Raw genomic sequence first — 18,872 nt, 5'->3', positions numbered from 1 at the left:
TCTCTTCAATAATTAGAATTTAACTCCTCAATAGTTAGAATTAAACTCCTATAACTATAAATATACAAAACTCTTGATAACTGTAGTATTATTTTTGTTATTTTAACTAAATATATAAAATATTTTATTTAAACAGAAAAATAAAAAATTATACATTGTAACTTACTATTGTTTATCAATAAATTTTGATTTTAATCTGTTAAAAGTGTCTAGTTTTTGATTGTGGTGATATGTTTCATAGGATTATAAATGTGTTTTATTTTTTAGCTACAAAAACATAAAAAGCTAGAACAAAAGTTTGATAATTATTTGCATGTTGATGATTGCATGCATTTATTATTGCATGCAATTATTTGCATGTTGATGATTGCATGCAAGATTATCAAATCTTTCTGTTGGCCTCCAATTAGCAACTAGAAATGTTTCGAAAGTCTCAAGTCATATTGTATATATATGTAGCTTTTTGTGTCTGATAAACATTTGAATTTCATATAACATTCTTAATTACATTTCTTATATTATTAAACATGGTTTATCTTTCAATGTTAAATAATTTTACAAGGTTCTTAAAGATGCTATTCGTCCAGAAACTTCTTTATTATCTATCATGTTTGTAAACAATGAGATTGGGGTACAACAACCAATTGAAGAAATTGGTAATGTTTTGATATATTTTTTTCATTCTCAGCTTTTATTTGGTTGTATTTTTTTGTTACATAAATTTCTTTGTTTTACTTTTAATTACTTATGCATATTTTTTTATTATTTACAAACTTTCTTTTTTGTTTAAATTTTTTAAGGAGCTATATGTAAGGAGAAAAAAATATTCTTTCACACTGATGCAGCTCAGGTAACATTTTATTATGATTCAAAACATATAATATATGATATAAACAAATATAATATAATTATATAATGTAATATATAAATAACCCTGATAAATATAAGCAATTTTATTAAATGACTAGGTGTGGAAAATTGTGAGGAGTGCTGCTAAATAACAAGAAATGAAACTAGCATTAATATTCAATGCAGAGGCCCATATTGGGTTACTGGTGTCCTCATTCTAGACCCTTTTAATCTAATCAACAAAGAGGGGCAAAAGATGACAAAAAACTTTTCCTAGAAAGTTTTGTATCATCTTTTTTATGATTTATATATTGTTTAAACCTTTTTTTTTATTGTTATTATTTTTAGGCAGTAGGCAAGATTCCCATTGATGTTAATAAGCTGAATATTGACTTACTTTCAATAAGTGGTCATAAAGTATATGGACCAAAAGGTTTGTTTTAAATCAATTAAAATATATCAATCAAATTAAGGTATTTAATACAAGATATAAAATCAATACTGGGTTGAATTAAGTGACAGTGAACTGCAATATCAGAAAATATTTCTGGTTTTATCAAATTAAGTTAATAGTTTTATCATTCTCAGTAAAAGGTGTGATCAATGTTTTAATGAAAGGGTCAATTTATCGTATTGGGAAAATTTTTTGAAATCAAACAATAAATTTACTATTGCAAAAATAGTAACAGTCAAGGCTTACACTATTTAATTTATTATTTGTTTAAAAATTAGTCATGAATTAATTGGTGATAAAAATAATTGTAAATAAATATATGTTAATATATATGTTATTAGAGTTTTTTAGTTTTATTTTAAAATAGCTAAAAGTTGTTTAAATTAGTTTTTGTATGATTTTAAACACCTCTATCTATAGTTTTATAATTATTTGCGTTAGAGAGTTCTAAGCATTTATTTGACGGCCATATTTGATTTATAATAAAATACTAAATAGGGAAGACCTGGGCTAGTTGTCCGCAAGGGTAAGTTGACGAACTGTATTTATCTTCAGAGCCTTTCATCAGAAAGTGACAAAAATTACACAGAACCTTCCTAATTTCATCATTTACAATAGTATTGTCAGGATTCGCGCATGTGCATGAGAGATATTAAGATTTATGCGTTGTTTGGACAAAAACATAACCTTTGGAATATCGCTTCCTTTTTACTTTACAAAGAAAATAGTTAGTCATATGAAAAAAAATTGTTGTAAAAGTTCCAGTTACAATTGGTTTACTATAGACTATTTTTCAAAGTTGCCGTTTTTTTGTAAGAAAAAATTTTTTTTTTTTTTTAATTTTTAACAATATTGAAAAAATTTATTCTTACAAAAAAATTTAAAAAAATTTTTTTAGGTTTTTTTTTCACAGATAAAAAGTGGGCTACTGTTTTGCTGTTATACGTACTAATATTTGGTACCAGCTAAAAGTAATATTAAATTTTGCGATAAATCTGTTGCCAAAATTAATAGTAAAAAAATTTCTATTTATTTTGCTCTTTATAGTACATTAATAATCATTTTTATAGTTTGCGCCAACTTATCCCATGGTGGGGTAAGTTGCCACAATTAATTTTTTTTTGGAATCGCCCCAAAAAAATTTTTTTGTAAATGAATGCAAATTTAATAAGTCACCCAAATTCGTACTCTTTAAGACTACACTTTAATATTTTTAAAAAAGTGTACTGTTAGGGCTACAGAGCTCATAGAGTAAAAACCGAGCCAACTAGCCCCAGGAAGGTTAAAAGAAAATATAAGACTCAAAGAAAATATAAGTAGTCGGAATTTTTTTATTTCAAAAATATTTGATCACCGCTAAATTCCATTAGACTGCTGTGGTTTGCAGTTATTTCTTTTGTTCTAGTAGGTAATACAATTTCAAAATATTTTTTAAAATGTTTAAATTTATCATGTAAAGTATAAAAAGAACTGAAACAGTTTCAAAACTATTAAATTAAAGAAGTAAATAAAATTAGTTTATAAATTACATAGAACTTGAAAATCATCAAAATTTATTGATCTATTTTTAGCAGAACTTTTATCTCTAATTCCATTAAAACTTCCTCTTAAAAAACAAAGTGCATCCACAGTTTTGTCCACCATTCTGTACCACAAATTGTATTAAATTACACCAACAGCAGAAAATGACTTTCCAGATTCAATGTTAGTTTTTATTGCGCACATCTCTAAATAGTCTGATTTCGTTTTTTAAGCACTTGGTTACATTACGCACTGTGGTTGTTTCCTAACAATTTTATAGTTCATTCATTTTCGAATGGCTTTTTGCAACCCTTTTTTTATTAATTTCTCAGAATTGTTTCATTAATCTCAACTAATTCCAAAAGGAATTTTCTGAGTTTGTTCATCAAGAGCTATAATCTTATGTTGAGAATACTTGCTTTGGTCAGTGCGGTAAATTGAAATTTTTAAACTTTATTTTTCTAATATCATCGTCAGAGCTTCTTGAAGGTAACAAATTAATATAGACAACTCCATTCTTCTTGATATGTTCATTTAACGCACAAGAAATTATTTGTTTATTAACAATTTTGCTTTGCCTGTTAAACATAAATTCAATTGTCTTAGGGGCAAAAATTTGTTTTTCATCCTTGCAATAAAATGACTCAGCAACTAATTTTATTGAAAAATGTGCTGAGATAGTAGCTAAAACTATTTTAATATTTGTGTCTGTAGGATTTATACTCAGTTTAAATTCAATATCTAGTCTGTAAAATTTTACTTAGTTTTAATTTAACATCAGGTCTGCAAGATTTATACTTAGTTTTAATGCAATATCTGGTCTGTAAGATTTATTCTTAGTTTTCATTTGATATCTGGTCTGTAATACTTAGTTAATAACTGTTACTTACATATTGCTTACATTTTATTAATAACTTTTTGAAGCACAAATACTCGTAGTTCCTAAAATTCTGCTACAAACAAAGTTCTTAAAGCTTCCTTTGTTTTTTAGGATTATAGTTTTTATTTCACTAAAACAAGTTTTTACTGGAATTATTTGCTTGTCAATGGAGTGCAAAGCTTTTAGCTTTATAGCAAGAAAATTTTGGTAAACAATAATACAGCTCCAACCTTATAAATTTTATTGTGTTTGCTAACTAAATCATTAAGTTATCAACAGTGTATATAAGTTTTTTAACTTTTTTTATCTAAATACTTTATATATACTAATATAAAGTATCTAGATATAATATTTTTAATCACCAGTTATTTGTACATTCTAGTTTCTAATCTATCTCATAAAGTGAAGAGTTAATACACTTTATTTACCTTTGAGTTTTATGAGTGATAAAGACTGCAAAACTCAAATTCTGTAGACAAGATAGAGAGGTAACAACCAGGAAAATATCATGACATGCTGGTTCAAGAGATGTATTCTAAAGGAGGTTGTAATACTGTAAAAAATAGCTGATCCAGTTCATTGAAAACTAAAGGAGATTTTAATTTTAACTTTAAAAATAAAGAGTCAGTAATGACATCTTTGACCGCAATATTTTGTTTAAAGATGAGGAAACAATTTTATTTAGTTAATAAAAATAAATAAAGTTAATACCAAATTTAATAAATTTGAATCTAATTTGAATTTTAAATGAATTTCCGGTGAAAAGTAATTTTTGTATTGCTTTTTTTTGTTGTTGTTTTTTTGTTGTGTGGTTAACAATCACTTTGAAAAACTGTAGCTTTTTGTATTTTCAACAGTATTTTAACAACTTTCAAAAACTGAATGAAACAATATTTCTCTCAAAATAAGTTATTTTAAGTGCGTTTAATGCATTTGCCCTATTAATAAAACATATAGTACTTTTTCTTTTTTGAAGTTTAAAAACATTAAATGTTGGTATAATGTATATTGTATAAATTTTTATAAGTTTCAATATATAATTATAAATATATATATAAGTTTGTAAAACGTGTGAATATTTCAGGTGTTGGTGCTTTATATGTAAGAAGAAGACCTCGCGTTCGTTTAGAACCCATGATGAGTGGTGGAGGTCAAGAAAGGTATTTTTTAATTTAAAAACAAAAAAACATTTTTAATATTAAGAAACGTTTTAAAAAAAGTGTTTAAAGATGTAAATCCAAAAATCATAAAAAAATAATTTCATTATTTATGCAGAGGATTAAGAAGTGGAACATTGCCAGCTCCTTTAGTTGTTGGATTAGGTGCAGCTTGTGACATAGCTCGCCAAGAGATCGAGGTAATTATTTTTTGCATTAAAATATAATTTCCTAATATTTAAACATAAATTGTTAAATTTCAAGTGTTTTAGTGAGTACCAAAAAAAAATGGAGTTTCAAAATTTTTATTTGTTTAAACAACAATAGTTTTTAAAAAGTTGTCTTTTTAATGTGGTACGATTTGATTTTGTGAATCCAGGCGAAATTTGGCATTTGTGCTTTAAATGCTAAAATATGATACTAAGTAAATTTTTTTAAATTTGTTTTGTACTTAAATTTAATAATAATAAATATAAATAAGGTAATTGTAGCATTTTAAGTACAATTTACCTAACTTAGGCCTGTTTTGAGTAATTGCATTACAAATGTATGTATGTATGCATGTATGTATGCATGTATGTATTGGCAATTAATGAATTAATTGCAAAAGGTGAATACTGTTACACAAACTTATGACTTGCAAAAACTTATAAACTTATATAGACAACTAACTGCGGTATACATATATATATATATATATATATATATATATATATATATATATATATATATATATATATATAATATATATATATATATATATATAGAGAGAGAGAGAGAGAGAGAGAGACATAACTAACTGCGGTAGTGGTGTAGTGGTAGAGCGCTCGCTTCATAAGCGAGAGGTTCCAAGTTCGATTCCCACTATGTTCCTGGTAGTACTGTGCACAACTTGTTTCTCTGCACAGCGGCCTTGTTTGTCAAGGTTCGTGTTTCAGAGTTATAGAGTTAGGAGAGGGTTATAACCAAAAGTAGCCTCCTCATCTGTAGTGGCCTTCTTGGCCTTGGGGAGTTGAATTACGAAAAGAAAAAAAAGACATGAATAAAAATGCTGTTTTTTTTCAAAAATAGAATATAAAATGTATTCAAAAATAGAATGTAAAATCTATTCTACATTATGTTTAAATAACAATGTAATAAATTTGAAATATTCAAATTATGAATTCATTAGTTAAATTACTATATGAAAAATTTAAAATTATGAATTAGTATTTTTTTTTTTTTCCTCTAATTTTATCTTATCTGAATAAGATATATTAATGCTATTAAAAATATTAAGATATATTAATTTTGTTAATTCAAGTAATTTTATTTACTTTTTTTTTATTTATAAAATAAAGCAATATTTTTATATAAACCTATTAATTTTTCCATTATTAATGTGCTACAGCAGCATCAAAGAGTACAAAAAACAAAATTAGACCATGTTCAAAAGGATCAAAAGGCCTGTTTGTTTCAGCTGCACCATATGGATTACTAACTTGAAGACTAGCCAGTTTTTAGGCTCTTTCTAAAATTTGTTACATTTGTCTACTACCGCTATCTGATTGATACTCAACCCACATCACCATCCTGAACAGTTATGTTAGTAGATTTAGAGAAGCTCTGGAATGATAAATCTAGCTTTCTATCCTTATATCGAGAGCATCAGAAATTGAACAAACTTATAAATGCTTTTATAATTTTTTACTAAATTGTTTATATAGAATAACAACTACAGACTTTCTTATACTATTTGATGAAGATAGAAAAACAAAAAAGGAAGAACAGATCTTTTATCATAAATAGAAATGGCATCCACTAACCAAATATTTGTTGAACTTCTCTTTAGTGTGCAGTTAGTACCCGGAAACCTGGATCTTGATTATGATTTTACAAAAAAGTGAAAGGTGCCTTAATTAAGTTATAAGTAAAACTTTTTACTTTTAACAGTAAATAGCTATTGGTTCATATATATAAATGGGTTTTAATATTTATTTTGGGTTATCACCATGAAGTATAAAAGCTTGCATTTAAATGTGCAATAATTATAGCAGCCGTGGCGCAGTGGTAGCGCACTTGCTTCATAAACAAAGGATCCGTGGTTCAAACCCCACCTCTGGGCAAGTTTTGCGACATCAGTTAGGATGGAGGCTTGAATTTCCAATTAAATCCTCATCCGCGGTGCTCTGTGATAAGACCGTAAGGACTTCTTGGGGCACTTAAATAAAATTAAAAAAATAAAAATAATAAGTTTATACTGTAACTTGATTAAATGATCTGAGGCAAATCCTTTTGAGACATTTTAAAAGTTAATTATGACTTCAGCACTTGTTACATATAATTGTTGCACTTTACTCTGTGATTGGTATGAGTTTAGTTCTAACAGTATCACAAAACTTAGACCAAGTGTAAGCCATATGCAAAAATCTAAGGCAAGATAAGTTTATAAAGAGATACTATATGATTTCAAGCACTAATTAGCTAACATTTCAGGATAGCATTTCTGGTGGATATTTTTGAAGTGTGTCTTTACATAAATACTGTTACATTACCCACAAATTACCTGAGATGAAAAAATCTCAATCTACATTATAAAAAAAAGTAGAAATTTTTACCTTAAAGTAGGATACGTAGTATACCCTTAGTAAGGAATAATTGTCTACCTTCTGCCATTCCACCATCTTTTACTTTTTAATGAGAAAACTGTAACACTGTATGATTACAGAAATAAGAAAGTGGAATTTATGGTTTTTTCTTTTTTGCCTTTCAGTAAATGAAATTGTCCTAAAATCAAAACTAGCCTAAAATAACTCCATACAAGTAGAACTATAAGCAGCTAACAGAATTGTCATGTTTTCATTCAGCACAGTGTAATAGCCAAGCAATCTATGTCTTGCTGTTTTTCTTTCATTAACAGAAACAAGTAAATATATTAGCTGCTCTTCATCAAATGCGTAGTTTATGGTGTTAGGTAGAACCAAGATTTTTCCAAGGTTAATATGGTATGAAAAATATTATTTTATTTTTTAGCTTTTTAATTAGGTATCAAAGCGATAAAGTTCATTAGATTTACCTCATATTCTACAAAAGTATTATGGTCTGCAACAACTTTTTTTAATTATTTTTTACAGAACTCAATTTTATTTAAAAATTCTTACAAAATCAATCAGCTTTACCATTTTATAACCAAGCAAAAAGGTATGAAACAATGTATTGGGCATTGCAATTTGTGCAATTGCCAATTATATTGCCAATTGTATTGCCAAACATTGTATGTCATGGTATGTAATACTATGTTTTTCAAGTTTTTTTTAAATTCTTCAATAATTTTTTTAGATTAGCAGTTGTTATTTATTTTTTGACTAATATTTTTTGTTTGAAAGTTTATTGTGTTAAAATAAATTTGGTTTTTACTTTTTTCTTTAATATTTTTGCTTTTTAAGTAAAATAAATTTACTAATTTATAACAAAACACTTTGATTTTCTCTTAAACTTACCAAAACACTTGTAATTTTTACATTCATTTGAAGTTTGTTTTTAATTATGTTTAATGTTGTACTTGCAGTTCGACAAAAAACATATAGAAAAACTTTCTTCGCGATTAATCAATGGCATTATGAGTCAAATTGATCATGTAGTGAGAAATGGTGATCCTGTGAGATCATATCCAGGTTGTATTAACTTATCATTTTCTTGTATTGAAGGAGAAAGCTTACTAATGGCTTTAAAAGATATTGCTCTTTCTTCTGGAAGGTATGCAACTTTATACTTTTTTTGTTTTTGTTTTATTTTGTTTTTTTGCAAATAGTTATTTTATATTGATTGTGTATATTTTATATAGTAAAACAAAAGATAGTTGGTCAACTAAATAAAACATGTTTTTATTTTTAAAAAAGGTTTTTGCTGTTGTTGTTGTTGTCACCTTTGATAACATTTTTTTTTTTTTTTGACTAAAATTACACATAAGTTTGTTTGCTCTATAGTACTTTTCATATCAGACTTCATTCAGATTTAAAAATAAAATCCTACAATAAATATTATTGCTAAATTGCAGAACATTAAATATACGATCCAACTAGTATGATCCAACTAATTCTTTTAAACTTGAAATTTCTTTATAAATAAAAAAGAGATATATAAGTTCTAAAGTATTTTAAATTAACCCAAGAAATTTCTTGACATTTTTTTAGGTAAAGCATCTTTTTAAAGATCAAATATATGAATGGTGCTATGCTTACATTTGCCCAAGCAATAGTGAATAGATGATAAACAATTATTTTGAATAAATTAAATCTTTATTAATATTATGTCTTTTAAACTAGCATGGTAGAACTAGTTTATTAAAACAGGCGCTCAAAATAATTGTTAAGGCTTTGAGTATAAGTTTATCATCTATTCACTATTGCTTGGGCAAATGTAAGCATAGCATTATTTACATATTTGATCTTTAAAAAGATGCTTTACCTGAAAAAATGTCAAGAAATTTCTTCGGTTATTTAAAATACTTTAGGACTTAGATACCTCTTTTATTTATAAAGAAATTTCAAGTTTAAAAAAATTAGTTGGATCATATATTTTATTACTATACTTAAGTGTATTGTGTCAGTTGTATGACGCTAATACTATTAGCAGTATAAAGCGAATAGTTGCCTCAAAATAGATGGAAAAAATGTTTTAGGCACCTAAAATTTTTTAGGTGTCTAAAGTATTTTAAAAAACAAAAATTAAAATAAGCAACTAAAAATTTCAAGGTAGGTTTACTATGGACCAATTTTTGATTAGAAAATGTCTTGATATCCAAATTTTCACATTTAGACATTATTAAAATAAAAAGTAAATAAATTGTAATAAAATAAATATAACCTCTTTTTATGTATTAGACTCTCATAATGAGCCCAGTGCAGAATTGATTTTAAAATAGATTTTGACTTAGCTCTCCATCGTTTAAAATTATTATAAGATGGTAGTCTATTACTATTTAATTTATTACTTGTTATTTAATTGACTTATTTATGAATCATGTCAAAAGCTAAGACTAGACATTCATCCATCACTAGAATTTCAGAGTTTATTGGACCTGAAAAGGATTTATTCCTACTGAGCTGCCTTCAAACAGAACAGTTATTCAAAAAGGAATTTTATTGAAAGAACGTAAGAATATACACCAAAACAAATATTCTAACAGAGATCTTGCAAACAATTCACTTGTCCACTTGTTTTTGCTCAATGGAGAAAAGCAAGTGTTAAGTTTCAACACCCAGTTACTATTAGTGAAAAATCATTATATTGTCGAATAAAAACTCTTTAGGAGATAGTAGAAAATGTTGCATTTTGGAAGAACTGAAGTAAAATTAAAAGAAGAACTTATATTCAAATTAGATAAATTTATGGACCTCACCACAATACTATGTATGTTCTCATACAATACTTCTATGTGAGAATAATCTATCTGGTTGTACTTCCCCAAAAAGTTGTAAAAAAAAAACATATAAGTTACACCTGTATTTTTACTAAAAATATTCCAACTACGTAGCTTAGATGGTTATACAGTCAAAGAAATAATACAAGTGAAAAGTCTGACAAGGAGATGGGACATTCTGATAAATTAGACAAATAAATATGTAAAAAATCAAAAGAGAAAAGTCAGTGGCGAAAAGCTTACCAGAAAAGAATTAAACAACTACAGGATGAGCAATTGTTTTTCAAGGTAATATATATATATATATATATATATATATATATATATATATATATATATATATATGTATATATGTATATATATATATATATATATATATATATATATATATATATATATATATATATATATATTATATTGGGGTGTCCCAAAAATCAACATTTTTGAAAAATATATGCTGCCACCCCCTTAATGTATTCTATATGATTAAAAAGTGCTGGTTTTAAAAAAATTTTGAATTAAAAAAATTTTTAAGGGCTCCGCAAAACCCTTGAACATATAACAAGTTCCTAAAATTATATAAAAAAAAAAAAAATTCTTTAAAATTGTATTATGTTGGGTCTCAAATGAAGCAAAATTATATAAAAACTTTAAAAATGATAACTATGTTATATAAAAAAAATATGTTAGACTTAACAGCATTAAAAATATGTTTATATATATATGTATATGTATGTATGTATGTATGTATATTTATATATATATATATATATATATATATATATATATATATATATATATATATATATATATATATATATTATATATATATATATATATATATTTATATATATATATATATATATATATACATACATATAATATAAATAGTTGTAAATGTTTGGTTTTAGCTCACAGAAAATAAAGATGTAGAGACAAAAAATATCAAGAAAATATTTCTCCAAGCCCTCAACAAAAAATATGATCCAGTTAATGTTTACTTTAAAACAAGATAATGATATTAAATTGTTGGTTTTAAGACTTCTAAAGGAAAAGTTAAGCATCGATGCTTTCCTTGTAACAATATTTTTAAATAAGAAATCGAGAAAAAATACTGTCAATAAAAAACACAGCTAAGGCTAGCATAAGGTGATTATATTATTGTTTTCTTGAGCTGCAAATGCTTAGATAATGAAGTAATAAAAATAAACACAAACTAATTTTATAGGTTTGGAATTTCAACTGCCGAAACTGCAGCAATTACTGCAAGTTATCTGCAAGATTTAATTGAAGCAAGAGTTCTCATCCCTGAATCCTTATACTTGCAAGTATAAGTATAATCCTTATACTTATACTTGTGATCATTTTAAGGTGACAAGAGCGAGAAAAAAAGTCATGGTTGATGCAAAGAAAAATGATACTTCAAAACTTCCAAATCCAGATAATATTGGTGTTTACTTTGACAGAAGGAAAGATTCAACAAGAGCAATGATAACTGAGTCAAATGCACAGTTACATCTTATTATTATTATCAAAGAGCAACACATTAACGTGACTTTAGAACCTGGCGGTTGATATCTTGGTCATTTTACTCAGATGCACCTCTTTATCCAGACAAGCCAGCTAAAAAGATTGCTGAAGGTGTTTGTTTTTTGTTAAAACAACATAAATCATTTTTAGTACTTTGAGCAGATAGTATTTCAATTAACACTGGCTGGAAAGGTGGTGCTATATTACATCTTGAAAAGCTGTTAGGTCACAAGTGCCACTGGGCCATATGCATGCTTCATTCAAATGAGTTATTTTTGTGTCACCTAATAGAAGGAATCGATGGACCAACATTGTTTAGTATTGGATTTTTAGGTCCTGTGGGAAAATTTCTTTCTGATGTTAATAAAATCGAGTATAATCCTAAATTCAAGACTCTTCCAGACCAAAAGAGATTTGTTAACATTCCGAAAACAATACTAAAAAATATGTCTACAGATCAAAAATAATCCTACAAGCTATGTAAAGCAGTTAGAATTGGTGTGCTGCCACATAATGTAAGAGAAATTCAGTGTGGGCCCTAAAGTCATGCCAGATGGCTCACTACTGGCATAAGAATAGTCTTTATGTGGACAAGGAAACATGGCTCAACTGAGCAGAATTTGAAGAATCTAGAGTTACTTATCTTTATTCTGTTTACAATTTTACTTAAAACTTTTTTTTGACACAAAAGTAAAAGACAAATTTGAAGATACTCCCAATCACATCCTTTCTCAATTGAGAATTCTCAGAAATCAATCTGATAGGGAAAAAAATTGTGAATCCCTTCATTCAGTTAAGAGCTTGGTATGCAAACCATGAAAGTATTTTAATCTCTTTGTTATCTAGCAATAGTACAAAAGACCACAACTTTGCAGTTGATCATATTTTGAATCAAAGGGGTAAAGATATTCTTGGAGATATGCAAATTAGACCAAGAAAAACACTTAAACTAAACTTTGCTGCAACTGCTCTTCAAAAGCTAGTTAAATGGGAAACAAAGAAGTACATGAACCTGTTTTTACTTGTTCACTTACTAAAGATAAGTTGTTATTGCTAAGATTGACACCTTTATTAATTCCTTCTGTTAAAATTTATACCTAAAGTATCAATCATGTTGTAAAACAAGTGACAGTAGCATCTATGTCAGTAGTTAGACCAGATGCAAGAGATGGGTATATTAGAGCTATAGCTCAACTTAGAGAGTTGTTATCTTTGTTTAAAACAAAGAAAGAAATTTTATAAAGCTTTTAACATCAATAGACTTATTTATTGTTTTTTAATAGTGTTTTCAAAATATCATTTGAGTAAGATAGGGGATAAACCACCAATTTTTGTTTTTTTAAAAATGCATCACTAACATCATCTCTTTTTAATTTCTAAAACAAAATAAGAAAGTCTTGAAGAACTTGAAAGTTCAAAGAACTTTTTATTCATTAAAACTTCACAAAAAATATTTTTAATGACCCTCTTCCTTCCCCTGAAAAGTGCAAAATCTGCACTTCAAATAGGAACTATGCAAAATCTGCACTTCAAATATTATGCAAAATAATAGCTATCAAACAAGTACCAAACAAACTTGCAAACAAATCAAACAAATTGTCTACAAATATTATTTGCATTCAATTTTTTTTAAAATACCATGAAGGGCATTTTTTTTTTTTTAAATAAGATTTTATATATTTTTTCAATTTCTAAAAGTGCAAATTCGGGTATCTAATCTTTGTCAGATCAACAAAATATTTTAGGAAACTCCATTTAAAATTTAATTTTACATAAGAATACATCTTTTCCTAAGCTTTTAGAATGAAAAAAAATTCTCATTGTACCCTAGTGTACAGTATACACATCACTACAAAAAATCTCACATAAGCCTACTCAATGTGCATGTTAGGTGTCGATTTATGTGAGACTGATTTTTCTAGTATGTTTACAAGTTTCCTTCAATTTTTTTAGATTCTTCGAAGAAAGTATAGTGTTTTTTGTAGTTTTTTTTTTTTTTTATGATTTTGCTGCTAGAACCATATTATATTATTTTTAAGTTATTCATTAATTTGTTGATTAAGATAACTGCGTGCAATCCTGTCTATAAGGTATATCAAAGTTATTATTATTACATTAAATTAATTGTTTTTCATAGTGCTTGTACATCAGCCTCACTAGAGCCATCATATGTTTTGAGAGCACTTGGTGCTGATGATGATATGGCCCATTCATCAATAAGGTAAAATAAGGTTTTATAGTTTTTTCAAGCGCAAAGTTTCTATAATATTATGATGAATGTATATTAAAGTATATTACTGTATTTGTACCATATATATTTTCAATATATATTTGAAACTTTTATTATAAGAAAAGATCCCTATTTTAGATTTGGCATAGGTCGTTTTACAACCGAACGAGAAATTGACTTTACTATTCAGAAATGTGTCAACAATGTCAACAAACTTCGTGAGATGAGGTATTATATTTTTCTATTTTAAATTTTAGTTTTGTCATTTTAATCCAAAGTAACATTTCACTATCCGAAGTAATCTATTTCAATACCATATTTAATAATTTTCATATTTTTTTATAAGTGCTGATTTAATAATATGTTTTTTTTATCTAATCATGTATTATGCTATCAACAAGTCATATGCATGTATTAGTATTATTTACAGCCTAAATGTGTTAGTAGATGTTTAGATCTGTTACATAAGTTACTTCTACATTATATTAATTAAATAATAAATCGACTTATTTAGTAAGTTGTGTAATTCTAAATTGGCAGAATGCAATAAATGTGTCATGATGGAAGTTTTTTTTTTACTGCTTCGAAAAAATCTGTTTTGATTTTACACAACCAATATGTTTTAGTTTCTATGCTTTAAAATATAATAATATGGTAAGATATTACGAGGTTTTGTTTTATTCAGTGACTATTTGGTCTCATTTTTGAGTTTCCTCCACTTGTAACCGTGTGTATTATGTAGTAATGCATAGCATTCATCATAGACTTTCTATTATTTTGATTGTATGACAGTGTTAATTTCAATTGGTAAATAAATGTTATATTTTTAAAATATGGCTATTTCAATGTAAAATTCATCTATTAATCAAGGCATAGTTGTTTTACACGGTTTTGCGCTTGATTTTTAAAGTTCACCTCTGAGTTTTTATATTTCTAATGGTACTATTCTAGACTAACTGTATTATTTGCTGTAATAATAAGTAATTATTGTATAACAAATAAAGTTTATTGTATAGAAAACAATAATTTATGTTAACTAATAAAAACTTGAATATATTTCATCTTTGTTTTCTTCGTTTAAAAATAATTGCATCCGATAATGTTTTGAATATATCTTTTAATTGCTTATTTTAGTATTATGTTATACGTTTTTATTATTTCAAGCAAAAATATTTTAATATTTGAAATTAAAAAATTGTGTAACTACGAAAAATGATGCTATATTAAAAATGTGAATATTAACATTTTTAATTCTAAATACTTTATTATTCAAAATTTAAATTATAAAATATATTATCAGTTAAATATTTTTTATTACTATGATGTAATATCATTATAAAATTTTTTTACTTTTCTTAGTTTATATTTTATTGCGTAAGGTTTTTATTTTTTTATTTTAGTCCACTGTGGGAAATGATACAGGAAGGCATTGATCTCAAATCAATTAAATGGTCGCAACACTAGTATTTGCCTCTTTACACTCTTTGTTTACAATCTTTGCTGAAAATAGGTGTCTTAAGTTTTAATCTTTTAAAAACTATGTAGTGACGAAACTAATGATATACACAAAAGAAATAGAATTTTTTTTTTTTTTTTTTTTTTTTTTCTTAACTGAACTAGTTAAAATGGAAATACGTAGGAAAAAAGTCAAAAAATACGTTGGCATAAACGAAATGTTCTTCATTTATTATAATTGAAGATGAAACTATAAATATAAAAGTAAATTCCATTATTAACCTCTCTACAGAGAATATAAAACATGACACAGCTTAAGTTTAGATTTTGAAAAGAAATTTGCATTTAAAAGTGCCTGTTTGTAAAATTATGAAAGATTTGTAAATTTAGAAATTCGGTATTTAAAGCTTTGCTTTTTTTTAATAACATAATAGAAGTAACAATTTAGTATTTTTTCTAAATTTTTCCTACTTTATATATATATATATATATATATATATATATATATATATATATATATATATATATATATATATATATATATATATATATATATATATATATATATATATATATATATATATGTTAGGGTTATGACTTTTTTTGGAACCTATGTTCTTGGGTCATAAATCCATGAATATATTTATAATACATTTTATCAAAATCAAGCACAAACATTACTTCTTCATGATGCACAGTGGTCTGAAAAACTTGATATTTGGCCAAAATTTAAAGAAAATAATCTGTAATTATTATTATTTTTAAACACAGCATTATCCAGGCTATTCAACAAAATATAGATTTCATATTTTTTCATGAAAGAAAAGTCAATAACCGTATCCAAGAGCGATCAAAAATCGATGAATTATTTCGTGCAAAAATACAGCATTTTTTCGTTTGTGTATAAAGTTAAAACTACATGCACATATGTATAGTTTTTTTTTTTAATTAATTTTATAGTATAGAGTTTAATTTAAAATAATAATAATATTTTATTATTGTATATTTGCATAAGTTAATTATGTTTGAAACCAGCATAAAATAAAAGTTTTTTTTTCAATTTTAACTTCTTCCTTAAACTATAGTCTGCATGCATGGACTTGATCGATATGATTTTATTAAATCCTAATATACATATATTATTCAACAAAAAAAATCACCTGCATATATAATTATATAGGTAGCTGATTTTTTTATTGAATAATTTTAGGAATATTCGCTTGTGATTTATATTGTTTATTATTCAAAAATATTGTTGAAAAACTTGTGAAAAATAAACGGAAATAATCACCTACAACTTTCAACTAAAATATTTAGTTTTGGCTTGATATGAAAAAAATTTTTTGACCTAGACCCCATCCTTTCTTGCTGCAGCCCATATATATATATATATATATATATATATATATATATATATATATATATATATATATATATATATATATATATATATATATATATATATATAAATGCGATATATTATGAAACCGCAAGCAAAAAGATGAAAACTTTTTCTGAAAGTCTTGAATGGGCCGCTTATGCGATATCTGAACAACAAAACCTTTAAATCAAAAAATGTTTTCAGATTTGGACTCAGCATTATCAATTTAGTATATAAACATCAAAATTTTGATTTTTGCCAATAAACAAGTTTTTCGGACCACTGTGTGATGTCCTTAAAAATTAGGTAAGTTTAAAAGAATTTTAAGATGTTCAATTTCTATCGAGAAAGAATTTGTTACAGTATCAAATAAATTCGAATATACTGCGTTGACAAGGTCTTCAGATAATTCTAGTTCTAAAATGCCTTCTAATTCTGAAAAATTAGAAATTGGGTCTGAAAAAGAACTTGAAATTGATAGCTTTAGTAAATAAAAACTTGACGACTAAGACGCAGAATATTAAATAGGTATTAAAGATATTATAGCTAGAAGAAGGAGATATCAGGAAAAAAATAGTTACTGATTTGTTAAGAATAGAAGTGAAAAAATTGATACTGAGTCTTTTAAAAACACAATCTGCGTTTGTCTAATAACAGTTGTTTAAACAAAACTTAATTGAAAAAAAATTTGAGTTGGCTTTGAGTTGCTGACCAATTGATGCGTTTCGTAATTAGAGTAATTTATGTGCTTTTCAAAAAGTACGTTTTTTGTATTTGCTGTCTTCTTTCAATAACCAATTTAGTTTAAAATGAAAAAGTAGATTTAACTAGTGAAATGCACCCAAGAGAATGAGAGTTTAACAAGAAAACGTAAAAAAAAGTTTAAAAAAATCTTCAACAATGCTTTACTCGGTGGAAGAAAATGGAGAGACAATTACTTAACAACTAAGACATTATTGGTTCCCTATCTTTAAGGTTTAAAAAGATAGTCCAACCGGTATGATTTTTTGAAAAAATTTATCGCCGCACAAAATATATTGAGACAAAAACTCCCAAGTTTACAAAGAGTTACGTTATTTTTTTTTGTCTTTTTTTGTGGTGAACAGAATGTTTTTGCTAGCGCTATAATTTTAAAGGAAATAAATTGCAGTATTTTTAATTCTTAGTATTTATATAATTAATAATTATAAATACTATATTTCTTTATTAATAACATGGATGCAATTAAAGACTCCGAAATCTCAATAAAGTTAGTACGAGAAATTTTTCAAGAGATGTTTAAGAAACAGCAAAAAGATATTTTTAAACTGATAAGCGGTAATTTAAAAATTACAAACGATAGAATCGACGTATTACAAAAAGATATTACTTTACTAAAAAACGCTTGCGAATCTTTAACAAAAGAAAATGAAAACAGGAAAGTGGAACTTATTTTGACAAAGAAGCAGTTGATGAATTATGAAAAAGTTCAAAAAGACATTGAAGAGAGTTTATCGTTTACACAAGATTGCCATGATAAAAAGGTTATCGACCTAGAGAAAAAGATTTCTTTGAATTCTAATTTAGGAAATGAAGATAAAACTAAAATTCGACAGCTTGAAGATCGCCAAAGAAAAAACAATTTACGTTTCGAAGGAATTTTGGAAAACGATTCAGAAAGTTGGGATGATTCTGAAACTAAAATAAAAAACTTACTAGAAAATAAACTTAATGTAACTGGAGTAAATATAGAAAGAGCCCATCGGACAGGTAAACATGATTTAAATAAGCCAAGAACAATTGTGATAAAACTACTTGACTATAAAGATAAGATAAAAATACTAAAAAATGCGAACAAACTTAAAGGCTCCGGATTATTTATTAACAAAGATTATTCAATTGAAACAGCGTTGATGCGGAAAAAGCTTTTTGAAGAGAGAAAGTTGCACAGGACAAACGGTAAATATTGTATTGTTGTATATGATAAATTAATTATAAAGGAATTTAGGAAAACGAGTGCCATCAATTAAATTCT

At 26.0% G+C, this 18,872-nt stretch overlaps 1 protein-coding gene across 1 annotated transcript in view; it reads left to right on the top strand.

The window, feature by feature from the left end:
* The window catches only part of LOC100211782 (cysteine desulfurase), a 44,886-nt gene extending 29,284 nt beyond the window's left edge, over nucleotides 1–15,602 (top strand). The window contains exons 7-15 of the mRNA XM_065820444.1: nucleotides 563–656; nucleotides 801–850; nucleotides 1,198–1,282; nucleotides 4,789–4,864; nucleotides 4,980–5,061; nucleotides 8,409–8,596; nucleotides 13,930–14,013; nucleotides 14,161–14,250; nucleotides 15,423–15,602. Coding sequence (XP_065676516.1) covers nucleotides 563–656; nucleotides 801–850; nucleotides 1,198–1,282; nucleotides 4,789–4,864; nucleotides 4,980–5,061; nucleotides 8,409–8,596; nucleotides 13,930–14,013; nucleotides 14,161–14,250; nucleotides 15,423–15,486 — 813 coding nt within the window. The 3' untranslated portion in view covers nucleotides 15,487–15,602. The remainder of the gene's footprint in view (nucleotides 1–562; nucleotides 657–800; nucleotides 851–1,197; nucleotides 1,283–4,788; nucleotides 4,865–4,979; nucleotides 5,062–8,408; nucleotides 8,597–13,929; nucleotides 14,014–14,160; nucleotides 14,251–15,422) is intronic.
* The last annotated feature ends 3,270 nt before the right edge of the window (nucleotides 15,603–18,872 follow it).

The sequence above is a fragment of the Hydra vulgaris genome, chromosome 15 (genome assembly GCF_038396675.1).
Source record: "Hydra vulgaris chromosome 15, alternate assembly HydraT2T_AEP".
Lineage (NCBI taxonomy): Eukaryota > Metazoa > Cnidaria > Hydrozoa > Anthoathecata > Hydridae > Hydra > Hydra vulgaris.
The sequence above is the reverse complement of the archived record's forward strand: the minus strand, read 5'-3'. Positions and strand labels throughout refer to the sequence as shown.